This window comes from Nerophis ophidion, linkage group LG13, assembly GCF_033978795.1.
Source record: "Nerophis ophidion isolate RoL-2023_Sa linkage group LG13, RoL_Noph_v1.0, whole genome shotgun sequence".
In the NCBI taxonomy this organism is placed as follows: domain Eukaryota; kingdom Metazoa; phylum Chordata; class Actinopteri; order Syngnathiformes; family Syngnathidae; genus Nerophis; species Nerophis ophidion.
This window is the reverse complement of record NC_084623.1, coordinates 51,977,755-51,995,592: the sequence shown is the minus strand read 5'-3', so window position 1 is coordinate 51,995,592 and position 17,838 is coordinate 51,977,755. Positions and strand designations below refer to the sequence as shown.

Below are 17,838 nucleotides of genomic sequence, written 5' to 3'. Positions count from 1 at the left end.
AAGATTTTTTTAAATGTATGTAAACCCTGACAGTACTTGAGATCTAATCAATGGTGCAACATTTGTAATTGACCTCATTTATTTCCTGCTGTTCATTTGGATTGGATTCATGGATTGAGTGATTTGTTGAGCTACTTTCTTAGTTCACTTGTCTGTTGGGATTGCTGGTGGCTGTCTACAATGATGCCTTTCAAGTTGGGCTGGGCGCTATGGCCTTGTATTAAAATCTCTATTTTTAGGCCATGTCACGATACACAATATATATCGCGATATTTTGTTTTGACCTTGGATGAACACTTGATGCATATAATCACAGCTGATGATGATTATATGTGTCTACATTAAAAAAATGTTGTTCATACTGCATTAATCATTTTAAACTTTCATGCAGAGAGGGAAATCTAAGTCAATTGACCAAAACTGTATTTATTAAGCAGTGGCACAAACATTCATGTCCTTTCCAAAACAGAAAGTGCAAGATTGTCAGACATTTTAAAACAAGCTATAAGTGCACTTTTGTGCATGATGTCACTAAGATGACATATCAAAACAACACTAAATTAAAGTGCACTTTTTGTACAGAACGCCACTACAATAGTTTAAAACAAATAAAGTGCACTTTTGTGCATGTTGTCTCACAAGATATTTCAATAACTGTCAAATAAAAATTAGCTGTATAATAGAAAATCAAATGGTGTATGTCCTTCGCTATGTGGTAGGTTCCTGCGGACGTTATCTCCTTCTGTTGTTGATTTTTTTTTTTTTTTTTTTTTTTTTTTCCATACGGCGTTGATCTAGAAATTGTTGCTTGGGCATCTTGTGGGTGTGGCACCGAACGGAGATGTTGACTGGCAGTTTCAAACACTCTTCATTCTCTAGCGCAGCGGTAGGGAACCTATGGCTCTAGAGCTAGATGTGGCTCTTTTGATGACTGCATCTGGCTCTCGGATAAATCTGAGCTGACGTTGCTTAAAACGATAAGTAATGAATAATTCCACTTGTAATCAGTGTTAAAAATAATGTTAAAAATATAAAACATTCTCATGCATTTTTAATCCATCCGTTTTCTACCGCACCTGTTCAAGAAGTTGCGTTAATCGTAAGAAGTTATTTATTTATTATTGGTTAGTGTGGGGCTTGCCCTCCTGGGGGTTCTTCGGAGCACCAAGATGAGAGCCTGTTTCAGGGTTACAATATTGTTTTATTTTTCAATAAGTCTTTCAGTTGCTTTCCAGCAATAGTATGTCCAGCCCCAACCCAGTCTCTCCTCCTGGCTGCTGCTTATAACAGAGCGACAGGTGGTTAGATAACAAGGCCCAGGTGGGCAATCTACGCACCTGTCGCTGATTTCGAAGCCGGTCCTGGCACATCCCAGTTCGCTGCAAGCCCGCAGGCCACGCCCCCTCCACAGTTAACTTCAGAAAAGCAAAGTTATTACAAAGAATAAGAGACCTATTATTCTCTAGAAATGTTGGTCTTACTTAAAAATGTACATGTTTGTGTTCAGTGTTAAAAAAAATATTATATGGCTCTTACGGAAATATATTTTAAAATATTTGGCTTTTTGGCTCTCTCAGCCAAAAAGGTTCCCGACCCCTGCTCTAGCGGGTGACTTTTGAAATGATGCTACACATTAGCAGTAATGCTGCTTTTTGTAGCCACGCTTTTGCCGCATAATTGTTCAACATTTTCCCGCTTGAAGCCAATCCACCACCAGGCAATGGACCCCCTGCTGTTTTTCCTGGGAATTAATTCTTCCTTCATTTGTTACCAGATTCACACCATCTCTCACTAAGAAGTTGTGATTGGTTTATGTCTGTGAGAAGCAGAGACAAGAAAGAGTGGAGAAACATGCAGTGTAATGCCCGCAGCTAAAAGCAACTGTGTGAGAACATATACTTGAATATCACTATATAGTCATTTTCTATATCGCACAGAGACAAACCCGCAAAATATAGAGTATATCGATATATCGCCCAGCCCTATTTTCAAATTTTGTACATCTCTCGTTTGTTCTTATTCCTAGGATTTTTGAAGGAGGGATGTGAGCTGATCAACGAGGCGCTCAACCTCTTCAACAACGTGTACGGAGCCATGCACGTGGAGATTTGTGCCTGCCTGCACCTTTTGGCTCGCCTTAACTACATCATGGGGGACCACGCGGAGGTAACACACTGAAGCATATCTTTAAAAAAAAATGAACCCACCTCTCACTGTGTGGCTAAGATAGTGGTCGTCTCCCAAGCTGATTGTCGCGGGTTCAATGCTCTACTTCCCCCACCCTTCTTTCCCTGACCGTGCAGAAGTGTTGTTGTGCAAGATACCGAACATAGAAGATACTGTTGCTCCTAATGCTGCGTCATTAGGAGGTGATCTAATGAAGTAATTTGAGTATTAGAGTACTTTAACAGGAGTTGAACATATGGCTGGGTGATATGGTTGACAACTGTATTAGGATATCACTGTTTTTTATCTGGTGATATTGATCATTTTTATGACCTATGGAAAATAAGGACCATTTTCATTTTTTTATTACAAGAAAAATGATACAATTAATAAATTTTTCAAACTGAGATTCACTGAATTTGGCTCGTATTCTGTGAAGAACATATATCAGAATACATATTTACTGACCACACACCATACAAGCCCCCTACACATTTCTATTACATATGAGATGTCCGGATCTACTGGAACCGGGATTAATTGAAGTGTGGAAATTGATGTTCTGTGTACCACACACACACACACACACACTGTGCAGGCCTGGACAAGAGGAGGACAGAGTCTCGGTACACAGAACATCAGAGGGTCAAATGTGCGAGAAAATGAGAGCAGACAGTGTTGACAAAAAATGTTGCAACCTTGTGTGGGAACCACAGGTGCAAGAAACACAAACGAATCCCTGTAAGATGCAGAAACTGGCAGAGAAATTTTCCGTACAACGTTCATATTGTTGTTACTCAGCCAGCATTTGTGGGTCTGATGGACCCGTTGCTTTTTGTGGCTTTTAATGCCTCACAATCAAACAATTTCATGTTAAAACACCGAACAGATGTTTATTGGGATAAGGTAAACATCTGTTCAGTGTTTTAACATATACCATATATAGTTGATAGTATGATTACTTTGAGAATTTTTTATTGTCACAAAGTCTTTTGTCTTTTTTTTTGTTTATAAACCTAGTAAATGCATCCCTGGACACACGGATCAATACTAGAGATGTCCGATTATATCGGACTGCTGATATTATCGGCCGATAAATGCTTTAAAATGTAATATCGGAAAATATCGTTATCTGTTTCAAAAAGTAAAATGTATAACTTTTTTATAACGCCGCTGTACGGAGTGCTACACGGATGTAGGGAGAACTACAGAGCGCCAATAAACCTTAAAGGCACTGCCTTTTGCGTGCCGGCCCAACACACAATATCTACGGCTTTACACACACATAAGTGAATATCGGACTGCTGATAAATGCTTTAAAATGTAATATTGTAAATTATCGTTATCTGTTTGAAAAAGTAAAATTTATGACGGAGTGGTACACGGACGTAGGGAGATGTATAGAGCGCCAATTAACCTTTAAGGCACTGCCTTTGGATGCTTGCCCATCACATTATATCTACAGCTTTTCACACACACAAGTGAATGCAATGCATACTTGGTCAACAGCCATACAGGTCACACTGAGGGTGGCCGTATAAACAACTTTAACGCTGTTACAAATATGCGCCACACTAGTGTGGACCCAAACCAAACAAGAATGACACACAAATTTCGGGAAAACATCCGCACACAACACAAAAAATACCCAGAAACCCTTGCAGCACAAACTCTTTCCGGGACGCTACAATATACGCTAACCCCTCACCTCAACCTCCTCATGCTCTCTCAGGGAGAGCATGTCCCAAATTCCAAGCTGCTGTTTTGAGGCATGTTAAAAAACATAATGCACTTTCTGACTTCAATAATAAATATGGCAGTGCCATGTTGGCATTTTTTTTCCATAACTTGAGTTGATTTATTTTGGAAAACCTTGTCACATTGTTTAATGCATCCAGCGGGACATCACAACAAAATTAGGCATAATAATGTGTTAATTCCATGACTGTATATATCTGTAACGGTTGATATCGGAATCGGTAATTAAGAGTTGGACAATATCGGATATTGGCAAAAAAGCCATTATCGGACATCTCTAATCAATACCTCTATTTGTTGTATCCAAAATGTAAGTAAAGTCTCCAAACAACGGAACAATAATTGATTATTTGATTTAACAGAAGCGTCTGTCTAATACTCATTTAAATCCTTTGGTTTTTGCTCTTAAATTCCTCCAATGTGTACAATTTCAACAAAAACTACATCTTCTCACTCTAGTATCAATCATATACTGAGACTACTTCCCTGGTTATCAACGTCCCTGATTTATAGATTAATCCGCCCTCCCCTTTCGGTCAATAGACACCAACAGTTGGCCTTTGTTATCCTCTAATCCAATGGTCCCCAACCACCGGGCCGCAGAAGAATTAATAAATTTGTATTTATTTTTTTCATTTTTTTAAATCAACATAAAAAACACAAAACACACTTACAATTAGTTGACCAACCCAAAAAAACATAAACAAAAACATAAAATCGCCCCACCGGGGCGGCATAGCTCGGTTGGTAGAGTGGCCGTGCTAGCAACTTGAGGGTTGCAGGCTCGATTCCCGCTTGTGCCATCCTAGTCACTGCCGTTGTGTCCTTGGGCAAGACATTTTACCCACCTGCTCCCAGTGCCACCCACACTGGTTTAAATGTAACTTAGATATTGGGTGTCACTATGTAAAAGCGCTTTGAGTCAAAAGGTTGGGGACCACTGCTCTAATCTACTTGGTAATTTCCTGTTAATAGCTGCTTACTTTCTTCTGCAAGGAGCTTCCATTTAAACTGCTTAAAGTTTACTAAGCACGGTTTCATTGTGTAGCTTCAAGCAAGCACAGCGATTAGCATGCGAGCTGGTGCTTGCCATCACTCGATTAGCCTCGTTTTCCGGTGGTGATAATTAAGACGCAAAGACATTTAGTTTACGGTATTTAGCGCAATATTGGTCATTATCATCGTAGGGGAGCGGCTCCACACTGTGTACGGAATATAAAGAGTTAGCTGCTTGCAATGGAGGTCAATTTGTGTCTTTTTTTTTTTTCACACTGAATTTTTTGCGTTTCAATTTTGTAAACTGAGTTGTTCTGCATCAAATTATTATGACAATTTCATTAAAATATATATATATTTGGCAAAATGCGTGTTTCAAAATTCAGTGTATAAGAAAAAAAACAGTGCTGTAAAATGTGTTGCTTCTAGAAGCAAAACTCTTTGCTTCTTCCGACTCCTTTTCAGGCTTGAAAAGAAAAATGAAAATGTGCTGTATCATTAAGACTGTATGCAAGTTTTAAGATAAACTTCAGCCAACCACTTACAGTAACTTAAGACTGAAGCAATAGAGCCTGTCTTAGAAGCAGCCAATGAGGTGTCAAGTCTGAAGTCAAGTGAGACTGGTCTTGCAAAACAGTAAAAAAAAAAAAAAGGCAGTTAAACAAAAAATTTTAAACTTTATTTTTTACACTAAATTTATATATTTTTGCTAACATTTTCTTCACTGAAATTGTCAGCATTATTTAAATGTAAAACAAAAAATCGGTTCACAAAACTCGAACACAAAAAATTCAGTTAAATAAATTCAGTGTAAAAAAAAAAAAAAATCGTATTAAAGACACAAATGAACCTCCATACTTGCCGTCACTATCAGCAGAAGAACCGAAAAAGCATGAGCCAGACCGGATTGGTCGATGGTGTTTATTCCAATCCAATCAGCCGATAGTGATTGATGGCAGATCAACCAGCCCATCACTAATTGCAAGAACGCAACAACCATGTCTTGATGTGTGAAACTATTTCACAAACGACCATCTCCTTCTTACCTGCAGGCACTCAGCAACCAGCAAAAGGCAGTTCTGATGAGTGAAAGAGTTCTCGGCATCGAACACCCCAACACCATCCAAGAATATGTGAGCCGCCTTGCTGTTGACCAGTGTGGATTCTTTTGTGTCTTTCTTGTGTTTGATACCCTTCTCTGTCTTTGCTTGGTCAGATGCACTTGGCTTTGTACTGCTTTGCCAACGGTCAGCTGTCCACCGCCCTCAAGCTGCTTTACAGAGCTCGTTACCTCATGCTGCTGGTGTGTGGCGAGGACCACCCCGAGATGGCGCTGCTCGATGTGAGTTCTACGCCTTGGTTTGTGTCTGTGCATAATGTTCCATTGAACATTTTTGTTTTGATTTGAATTTTAAAAAATGTGTAAAACAGTAAGCTATGCACTACAAAATGTATAGAAAAGCGCCATATAAAGCTAATTCATAATTAAATAACGATCCTTATGTCCCTCCTGTGGCCAGTACAGCACTTAACAGCTCCATCTACTGGTTGTGTTGGGTCACTGCAACAGTGACAAGTATAACAAGGGGTGCTCAAAAAAATCGATTCACATCCAAATGGCAATTTTTACTCATCCCGATTCTATATTAAGTCATCATTTTGGAGAATTGATTAAATAATAATTGAAATGTATTTTTTCCCCCTAAGAATCAATCTTTTTTTTTTTTTGTATGATATTTAAATATTGTGAAGTGAAGTGAATTATATTTATATAGCGCTTTTCTCTAGTGACTCAAAGCGCTTTTACATAGTGAAACCCAATATCTAAGTTGCATTTAAACCAGTGTGGGTGGCACTGGGAGCAGATGGGTAAAGTGTCTTGCCCAAGGACACAACGGCAGTGACTAGGTTGGCGGAAGCGGGGATCGAACCTGAAACCCTCAAGTTGCTGTCACGGCCACTCTACCAACCGAGCTATACCGCCGTGTATTAGTTTTTTTAATTGCTTTGTACAGTTACTGTCTATTCCAAGTATTGTAAAGCTGGGATTGGAGTTGCTGTTCCTCTTATTGGGTTTTATTATATTAACAACCTCTAAAGGCTTAGTGGCCACATGTGTGGAAAGCACATTTTAGCTCTTATTTCCAAAATTGTGTACACTACTGAATTGGGGTCTTGCGGCCGTTTATGTGGACACTTATACTGCCATCTGGTGGTGTCAGGAGAGTATGACATACAATGGAATTTGGAGAAAAAAAAGTGTAAAAATAAGAATTGGCATGTCACTAAACATGAAGTACACGTTTGTGTACTTATGGACTAAAGTACATCAAATCAAAAGATATTCTTAGTTTTCATTTTAATTAGGGTCCAGTAAGCCCAAATAGCAAAGAGAAATAAAAAGAGCATGTAAACAAACAGCTTGGGCATAAAGAGGTTAACATAGGGCTGGGCGATATGGCCGAAAACTATATATTGATTGATAACCATAATTGATTCTTTTTATGACTCATTTAACCCTGCCAATAAATATATTAATTAATTTTCTTGGGGGTGGTTGCATAACAAAAAAATATTTGAGAAGAACTGGGCTAAAGTGATCAAATAATAGTAGATTTCCCGTTTTTAAACACCAGATGGCAGTAGTGTACAGGCTATTGAACACTACACAGAGTAAATTGGGGAGCTTCTAGTTAAACCAACACGTTGGAAGTGTCAGGATGTTTTAACATGAATTGATTTACGTGGACCCAGACTTAGTCGAAAAACTTGTTCGGGTGTTACCGTTTAGAAGTCAATTGTACGGAATATGTACAGCACTGTGCAATCTACTAAAAAAGTTTCAATCAATCCAATCAATGCCAAGCCGTTTGCATTAAAACTTACAAAAGTATAGACGAGTTTCTGTTATTGAGTTATATAGCAAGATATCACAGTTTCACTTCTCACTCCATGCAGAGAATCCACAGCGAGACGGCGCAACCACATTAGTGTTATGAGAGTCATGTGTGTGCTCCTTTTAAGAATGGTATTGTGTTGGGCAAGTGTCGTCAGTTAGTGAGCGAGGAGAGCGGTAGTAGTAGAGTGGCGAGTGTGTCCTGCAGAAATGAGAACAAAACGATCAATTTGTCACCTATCGGTGGCCTTGTCATTCCGACCTGTAAGCGGAGCTTAGCAGACGCATTGTTTGGTAAAGTAAAAGGTGGTACCCCGGATGAAAATGTAGGATCTGGAGGGAATGTCTCCTCTGCGCTCCTCGACTACGGTCTGAGAGCCAGACAGCAGGAAAGGTGTAACACTCGGTAGTCAATAATACTGTTACCTGATTGACTGTTAGCGTGTCCCTCTCATTGCTCAGTGACACTTCCTGTGATCCCAAAGCGTGAGTGACTTCATGAATCAAATCTTACTTCATAATTTCTGGTTTCTTCCCACCAAAAAATATAAATATATATTGAATATTTCGTTGTACGCATTTTATGTTGATATCGATTGTGTATTGGCCCAGCTCTATATTAATATTCCATGACTTTTGTAAACAAATGTTTATAAATGATACATTTTAAAGATGTCTTTTAGGCTAACAATGCCCTTATAAGTTGTATGTCAGCAGCGAGGAGGAGCTTTTCTAAACTGTAACCTGTTTTGAAAAAATGTTATTAGAATTTATATACCAATTAATATATTGGGGGAATCGTTTTGAATCAAGAATTGATTTGTTAACTCAATTTCTAATGCAGCTGAGATAGGCTCCAGGGACAAGCGGTAGAAAAATAGATGGATGGAATTTGTAAAAACCGGCAACTTTTTGACAAGTGTATTGTATCAAGCATGAATACTGAAGTTTCCTTTTAGATGATACTGTCTTGTTCTCGTCTAACAGACTAATATGCCTCTTCATGTTTATCTTCAGAGTAACATCGGTCTAGTGCTGCACGGAGTGATGGAGTACGATTTATCTCTGCGGTTCCTGGAGAGCGCTTTGGCCAACAACTCAAAATACCATGGAGCCCGATCACTCAAAGTGGCCCTCAGGTGAGCGAGAAGTGTTAAAGTTAAAGTACCAATGATTGTCACACACACACACACACACACACACACACACCAGGTGTGGCGAAATTATTCTCTGCATTTGACCCATCACCCTTGATCACCCCCTGGGAGGTGAGGGGAGCATACGAAGTAGAGATTCCATTATCTTCCATGCTTTGCTTTCCAGCCACCATCTCGTCGCCAGAGTTTACGAAAGCAAGGCGGAGTTCCGCTCGGCACTCCAGCATGAAAAAGAGGGCTACACGATTTACAAGAACCAGGTAGGCCTCACAGGCTAAGGCTCTTACGCTTTAGCGACTTGTTAAACACTTGTGACCTCTCAGATGGGCGAAGCGCACGAGAAGACCAAGGAGAGCTCCGAGTACCTGAAGTACCTCACCCAACAGGCTGTGGCTCTGCAGAGGACAATGAACGAGATCTACAAGAACGGCTCCAGTGCCAGCATCATGCCGCTCAAGGTGAGCCGTCGCAGCTTTGTGTCTTTGCACCACATTGTGACCACGTTTTCTTCTTCTTCCTCCTCCAGTTCACCGCTCCCAGCATGGCCAACATCCTGGAGCAGCTCAACATCATCAACGGCATCATATTTATACCTCTCAGGTAGGTTGGTCATGAGAGATTGACTGAGAGAGAGGTCGAGAGAGGGGTCATTAGTGAGAGAGAGAGGGGGGGGGGGAATCATTGGTCGAGAGGGATGGACAGTGAGCAAGGGAAGGATGGATGAGGGAGAGCGAGAGAGATTGTGGGGGGGAGGGAGGGAAGGAGTAAGAGATTTATGGAGGGGAGGAAAAAGGGGGGAGAGTGATGGAGAGAGGGAGGAATCGTTGTCAAGAGAGGGATCGTTGGCGAGAGAGGGATGGAGAGTGAGCATGGGAAGGATGGAGGGAGGGAGAGCAAAAGAGATTGTGGGAGGGAGGGAGGGAAGGGGTGAGAGATTTATGGAGGGAGAGAGAGGATAGAGGGGAGGAAGGAGGGGGGAGAGATTGATGGAGAGAGGGAGGAATCGTTGGCAAGAGAGGGATGAGAGTGAGCAAGGGAAGGATGGAGGGAGGGAGAGAGAGAAAGAGAGATCATGCGAGGGAGGTGTGGAAGGAAGGAGTGAGATTTATGGAGGGAGAGAGGATAGAGGGAAGGAAGGAGAGATTGTTGGAGAGTGGGAGGAATCATTGAAGAGAGGGATGGAGAGTGAGCAAGGGAAGGATGGAGGGAGGGAGAGCGGGAGGGAGGTAAGGAAGGAAGGAGTGAGATTTATGGAGGGAGAGAGGATGGATGGAAGGAAGGAGGGAGGAGAGTGATAGAGGGGGGAGGAATCCTTGGCGAGAGAGGGATAGATGGAAAGAGAGGGATCATTGGCAAGAGAGCGAGGGATCTTTGGCGAGAGAGGGATGGATGGAAAGAGAGCAAGAGAGAGAGAGATCATGGGAGGGATGGAGAAAGAGAGGGATGGTTGGCGAGAGAGGGATGGAGAGTGAGCAAGGGAAGGATGGAGGGAGGAGGAGAGAGAAAGAGAGATCATGCGAGGGAGGTGTGGAAGGAAGGAGTGACAGATTTATGGAGGGAGAGAGAGGATAGAGGGAAGGAGGGAGGAGAGATTGATGGAGAGGGAGGAATTGTTGAAAAGGGAGGGATCGTTGGTGAGAGGGATGGAGAGCAAGCAAGGGAAGGATGGAGGGAGGGAGAGCAAGAGAGAGATTGTGGGAGGGAGGTAGGGAAGGAAGGAGTGATTTATGGAGGGAGAGAGGATGGAGGGAGGAATCGTTGACGAGAGAGCGAGGGATCGTTGGCGAGAGAGGGATAGATGGAAAGAGAGGGATCATTGGCGAGAGAGCGAGGGATCTTTGGCGAGAGGGATAGATGGAAAGAGAGCGAGAGAGAGAGATCATGGGAGGGAGGGAGAAAGAGATCAAGAGAGATTTACGGAGGGAGAGAGAGGATGTAGGGAAGGAGGGGTGAGAGAGGTTGATGGAGGGAGGGAGAGAGAAAAATCGATGAGAGGGATCGTTGGTGAGAGAGCGAGGGATCGTTGGCGAGAGAGGGATAGATGGAAAGAGCGAGAGAGAGATTGTGGGAGGTAGGGAGAGATATTTATGAGGGGGAGAGAAAGAGAGAGAGATGGATGGTGGGAGGGAGAGAGAGAGAGCAATCGATGGATGAAGAGAGCAATGGATTCATGCAGAGAGAGTGAGCGAATGATGCATGAAGAGAGAGAGAGACTGATTGAATGACCGAAAGGAGATGGATGGAGAGAGAGATCGATGGAGGGAGATCGTTTGATCGATGGATGGAGAGATTGATGGATGGATGGAGACAGAGAGAGAGATCGATGGATGGAGAGAGAGATATCGATCGATGAATGGAGTAAGATGGATGGATGGAAAGACAATGAGGGAGATAGAAATTGAGAGATGGATGGAGTGAAGTATTTTGAGAGCGATATAGATGAGAGAGAGAAAGAGTCATAGAAAACAAGAAATCAATAGTTATATTTATTGTATTGCAACAAGATGGCTTCATGTTTGCAAACATGGCCGTTCTTCCTCACATCAACACAGCAGCTGCCAGAAGTTGGGAAACTATTTCTGCTGCTGTTGAATGGAAGATGGATCCAAACTCTGACAACAACAACAATGTTGTGGTGTTGCTTTATTCTGAGATACGTCACATACTTCCTGTTTCCTCTTACATCATGTAGGAAGAAGCAGAGCTTTTATAATCCTCTTCATATCAATAAGTAACACAAAGGTGAAGTTCTAACACTGAAACACCATCAGGGAGAGCTGCTTGAAGACAAGGATAACTAGCTAGTGGTTAAAGTCCATCCACATTCTGTTTTAGCTACTTCAAAATCACTAATCCTGGTCTCCATGGCGACAAAGTAAGTTTCTTACAAGTATCATCCCTGCAGGACGAGGAATAGCTAAACATGCTTCACTACACACAGTAGCTCACCTGCATTAAAATGTAAACAAACACCATGGGTGGATCTACACCTAACATCCACTGTAATGATACCAAGTTCAGGAGCGTATCGAGTCGATACTACTATGATTACTTCGACATTTTTTGGCGTCACAAATCACAACGTCTTTGTTTTTTTTAAATGTATATTATGTTTATAAACTCAGGACACATGAGGACTTTGAATATGACCAAAGTATGATCCTGTAACTACTTGGTATCGGATTGATACCCGAATTTCTGGTATCATCCAAAACTAATGCAAAGTATTAAACAACAAAAGAATAAGTGATTATCAAATTTTAACAAAAGTGTAGATAGAACATGTTAAAAGAGAAAGTAAGCAGATATTAACAGTAAATGAATAATTCATGTTTCTACCACTTGTCCTTGATAATGTTGAGAAAATAATAGGTAGATAAATGACACAATATGTTGCTGCATATGTCAGCAACTAAATTAGGAGCCTTTGTTTACTTACTACTAAAAGACAAGTGGTTTAGTATATTCACTATTTTATTTAAGGACTTAACTGCAATAAACATGTTTAATGTACCCTAAGATTTTTTGTTAAAATAAAGCCAATAATACAAATTTGTTTGTGGTCCCCTTTATTTGTAAAAGTATCTAAATAATTTTAGTACCAGCACCGGAAATCTTTTTTTTAACCGCCATTCAAAAAGTTTGGGAACCCATAGCACCATAACACACCTTTTCATTGTATTTCCTTTTTATTTTTTTTAATGTTCCTCCCACTTCCAAAAACATGCACCTGGGGATAGGTTGATTGGCAACACTGAATTGGCCCTAGTGTGTGAATGTGAGTGTGAATGTTGTCTGTCTATCTGTGTTGGCCCTGCTAAGAGGTGGCGACTTGTCCAGGGTGTGCGCCGCCTTCTGCCCGTTTGTAGCTGAGATAGGCACCAGCGACCCCAAAGGGAATAAGCGGTAGAAAATGGATTTATGGATGTTTGTGTTATGGCTGTCCGTGAAGAAAAATCTAAAAATTAGCCGCACCGTTAAATAAGCCGCAGGGTTTAAAGTGTAGGGACTAAGTAGAGGATTGCAGTCCAGAAGTTGTGGTAGTTTTGCGTCAGTAATACACCTCTACATGTGTCTTTTTCTGTTCTTTTTTTTGATGTGGGATCTGAACCGAGGATGTCGTTGTGACTTGTGCAGCCCTTTGAGACACTTATGATTTAGGGCAGGGGTGTCCAAAGTGCAGCCCGGGGACCATTTGCGGCTAGCAACTAACACATTCTGGAAATGCTATTGCAAAAATAAAAAAGAACATTAAAAATATTGGAATGAGGTGAAATCTATCGAGAAAAAGTTGCAATGTTGACACAAAGCTGCCATGCAGGCTGTTTTTTTGTTTTTTTGTCTTTATTTTACCATGGAAAAACCATCTTTATTATGAATTGATTAACGTGGACTCCGACTTAAACAAGTTCAAAAACTAATTCGGGTGTTATCGTTTAGTGGTCAATTGTACGGAATATTTACTGTACTGTGCAATCTACTTATTACAAGTTTCAATTGATCAATTATTATTTTTATATTTTTTTGCCATTGCTCAATAAAAAATGACAAAAAAATCAATGTTATAATGAATTATTTTCAAAGCTCCAATTAGTTCAAAAATTTCACTTTAAAATGTTTTATGTGGTAAATATTGCATATATTGTGCAGTTGCCATATAAAAACTAAGTTTTCTTTGACAAAATAGCATAAAACTAACAAAATAATAGTTAAAACCTAAAATCAACAGACAATATCGTAACTTAAGTGTTGAAAGTTTAAAAAAAAAATACTAATAAAAATGTATCACTTTCTGAGTGGGGCACCTTATATATTTATTGGTATTTTATTTATCTTTTCACTGTGATTACTCAAAAATCATTAAACTAACAAAATAATAGTTAAAACCTAAAATCAACAGACAATCTCGTAACTTAAGTGTTGAAAGTTTAAAAAAAAAAAACTAATAAAAATGTATCACTTTCTGAGTGGGGCACCTTATATTTTTATTGGTATTTTATTTATCTTTTCACTGTGATTACTCAAAAATCATAAAACTAACAAAATAATAGTTAAAACGTAAAATCGACAGACAATCTTGTAACTTAAGTGTTGAAAGTTTAAAAAAAAAAAAAAAAACTAATAAAAATTTATCACTTTGAGTGGGGCACCCTATATATTTAGTGGTATTTTATTTATCTTTTCACTGTGATTACTCAAAAATAATAAAGAATTAAAATCAATGGTGTCCTGCATTATTGATCTTTTAGGGCTCTAATTATTAAATACTGCATATTTCAGTTTTACTATTAAAAAAAACAAAGATTTTTTTCGACAGAAAAGCCATAAAACCTTTTTAAAGTTGATATAGAGATTTACTGTAGGCGTTAAATAAAAAATAATACAAATTTGACTTATTTTTAACATTTTAATAACTGAGACCCTTTATGGGCCCCTAAAGGTAAAATACATTTAAAAAATGCATATAATTTGTTATGGTTTAAAAGTGAAAAATATCAAAATGACCCCCGCATGCTTTAATTTTTCTGTGTGGGAACTCAGTGGAAAAAGTTTGGACACCCCTGATTTAGTGCTATATAAATAAAGATTGATTGATTGATGCGGTCCGCTCCCTGTATGATCAGTGCCAGAGCTTGGTCCGCATTACCGGCAGTAAGTCGAACACATTTCCAGTGAGGGTTGGACTCCGCCAAGGCTGTCCTTTGTCACCCATTCTGTTCATAACTTTTATGGACAGAATTTCTAGGCGCAGTCAAGGCGTTGAGGGGATCCGGTTTGGTAACCGCAGGATTAGGTCTCTGCTTTTTGCAGATGATGTGGTCCTGATGGCTTCATCTGACCGGGATCTTCAGCTCTCACTGGATCAGTTTGCAGCCGAGTGTGAAGCGACCGGAATGAGAATCAGCACCTCCAAGTCCGAGTCCATGGTTCTCGCCCGGAAAAGGGTGGAGTGCCATCTCCGGGTTGGGGAGGAGACCCGGCCCCAAGTGGAGGAGTTCAAGTACTTCGGAGTCTTGTTCACGAGTGAGGGAAGAGTGGATCGGGAGATCGACAGGCGGATCGGTGCGGCGTCTTCAGTAATGCGGACGTTGTACCGATCCGTTGTGGTGAAGAAGGAGCTGAGCCGGAAGGCAAAGCTCTCAATTTACCGGTCGATCTACGTTCCCATCCTCACCTATGGTCATGAGCTTTGGGTCATGACCGAAAGGATAAGATCACGGGTACAAGCGGCCGAAATGAGTTTCCTCCACCGTGTGACGGGGCTCTCCCTTAGAGATAGGGTGAGAAGCTCTGCCATCCGGGAGGAACTCAAAGCCGCTGCTCCTCCACATGGAGAGGAGCCAGATGAGGTAGTTCGAGCATCTGGTCAGGATGCCACCCGAACGCCTCCCTAGGGAGGTGTTTAGGGCACGTCCAACCGGTAGGAGGCCACGGGGAAGACCCAGGACACGTTGGGAAGGCTATGTCTCCCGGCTGGCCTGGGAACGCCTCGGGATCCCCCGGGAAGAGCTAGACGAAGTGGCTGGGGAGAGGGAAGTCTGGGTTTCCCTGCTTAGGCTGCTGCCCCCGCGACCCGACCTCGGATAAGAGGAAGAAGATGGATGGATGGATGATTGATGTGTGCCCCCAGAAGAGTACTGACGGAGGTGAAGAAAAAGGGTACTGATATTCTCTTTCCATGACCTTGCAATTGTGCCTTTTCAGCCAAAAAGATCTGGAGAGCCTGAAGGCGGAGGTGCAGCGACGGCAGCAGCTGCAGGATCCGGAGAAGGGCGAGCAGCCCACCCAGGACAGCCCACCGGAACTCGAGGACAAAATCCCCGTCGATTAACGTCTAAAAAAAACAAAACAAAACAACCCCTAAAACAACTCAACTCACTGCTACTTTTTTCTGTTGCGGAGGTCGTGTCGCTAAACAGGCCTTGTCGTTAAACCCGTCGAGCCGGGGGAAAAGCGAGCACTCTATATCAGCGTTGAAATAAGACAAACAAAACGGGGGGACGCACACTGACGTGCGGGGCGGAGGGGTTCCTACGAGCTGGGAAGACGGGTGCAAAGATTGAATCAGGCAGGAGGAGACCAAGGACGTCCTTCCAAACCGGAGCCTTATCCACCAGTTTCTCTTGGGACTCCAAATAGAAGTGGGCCTTTTTTTTTTTTTTTGAATGTATTACCCCCCCTCATTCCTGATGGTTCTTTAAATCGTTCATTTGTGCCGTGACGACCGCCAGGTCCGACAGGCAAGCGCAGTTAAAACCGCGCAAGGCTCGTTTTAGTTCTGCTGGATCCGTACTTTATCTGCAAGTGTGAAGAGGAAAGGCCTTTTTACGCCTGTTCATTCAAGCCGGCTCTGTTTTATAGCAAACGTGTCAGGTGGGCCGCGTTTAATCACCATAAACCGTCCGCTCGCTGTGTGAAGTCTTCTATTTTTTACACACGGACTCTGTGCATGCGTGTTTGTACGTGGACATCGGCTTTACCAAATGTTTTATTTTTCTACGCACACTCAACATTTTGGACGCCCGATGCCTCGGAAAATCTGTCCTGGCACCAAAATTAACCCCAACTTGTTTCTGTGCTGTACTTTTTCCCTCCCCCCTCAAAAAAAGCAGTATGTTGTGCACTTTCCGCACCGTTCTGAATGTGTCCCAAGCACATTTTGCAGCATAAACTGGACAAAAAAAAAAAAAAAAAATGTGACAGTTTGCGCTTGTATACATGCAATGTGTAACTTTTATTAGTTGCCATGTAAATGTTGTTGGATTAAAGCAATATAGAGAAAGTGCTGGAAATGATTGTAATTAGAAGTGTAAAAAATGGCATCGAGACTAAAATACCCATTTAACGAGCTGCTCACACCATGCAAAAATCTTTTTTTTGTTTAGTCAACAAACTTGGGTTTGCCCAAAGGCAGCGGCAGAGCGGAATATATCCTTCATAAAGGTGATTTATGCAATTTGCTCTCGGTCTGTTTTTACTGTTGACAGAATTACTACCAACAACGCCCGCAAGGGGGCGTGCTAACACTTCCTGGTAGAAGACGTCATTTTTATCTGGCAGAATGTGTGCTTCTGACGTGTGGCAATTGTGACGTGAATATTTTTGTTTTGGTCTGTGTGCTTTTATATCTAAAATAATATTACAAAGTAGAAGTGTATTGTTTGGGAGGGAAGGAAATATTGATCTGATTTACAAATGACTGTGTTGTATAAAAAGAAACATTGATTCAAAGCAGTGACGTCAACCTAATTGAGCAAAGTCATTTGAGACTGGGGTCAATATTTCTGACATGCGGGCTGTTCTGGGTCCAAACCAATAAAGCAGTATAAACCTGAACTCTTGTCATGTTGTTATTCAACTAACTATACAACTACAAAATATATATTTTTAATTAATTTAATACAATATATAAACAATTTTAACTACAAAATGCTATCTCGTAAAAAAAAAGCTGAAGGTGATCTGAAATGTTCGGCATCCATCCATCTTTTTCTGCTTATTTGAGGTTGGGTCGCGGGGGGTAGCAGCCTAAGCAGGAAAGCCCAGGCTTTCCTCTCCCCAGCCACTTTGTCCAGCTCCTCCCGGCGGAATCCCGAGGCGTTCTCAGGCCAGCCGGGAGACATAGTCTTCCCAACGTGTCCTGGGTCTTACCCGTGGCCTCCTACCGGTCAGATGTACCCTAAACACCTCCCTTGGGAGGCGTTCCGGTGTTATCCTGACCAGATGCCCGAATCACCTAATTTGGCAGCATACATCAAATACCAAAATATATGACAGCGGTAAACATTCAAAAATATCTAAAAAGTTTAACATGCAAACAGTAGGCATGTGTCAAGTACAATAATTATAAAAACTGGTGTATTT

At 41.3% G+C, this 17,838-nt stretch overlaps 1 protein-coding gene across 3 annotated transcripts in view; it reads left to right on the top strand.

The window, feature by feature from the left end:
* The window catches only part of cluha (clustered mitochondria (cluA/CLU1) homolog a), a 56,680-nt gene extending 39,370 nt beyond the window's left edge, over positions 1–17,310 (top strand). For all 3 annotated transcript variants that reach the window (XM_061919178.1, XM_061919179.1, XM_061919180.1), the window contains exons 20-27: positions 2,027–2,166; positions 5,973–6,053; positions 6,137–6,262; positions 8,834–8,955; positions 9,140–9,233; positions 9,297–9,431; positions 9,500–9,573; positions 15,679–17,310. In XM_061919178.1, coding sequence (XP_061775162.1) covers positions 2,027–2,166; positions 5,973–6,053; positions 6,137–6,262; positions 8,834–8,955; positions 9,140–9,233; positions 9,297–9,431; positions 9,500–9,573; positions 15,679–15,805 — 899 coding nt within the window. In that variant the 3' untranslated portion in view covers positions 15,806–17,310. The remainder of the gene's footprint in view (positions 1–2,026; positions 2,167–5,972; positions 6,054–6,136; positions 6,263–8,833; positions 8,956–9,139; positions 9,234–9,296; positions 9,432–9,499; positions 9,574–15,678) is intronic.
* The last annotated feature ends 528 nt before the right edge of the window (positions 17,311–17,838 follow it).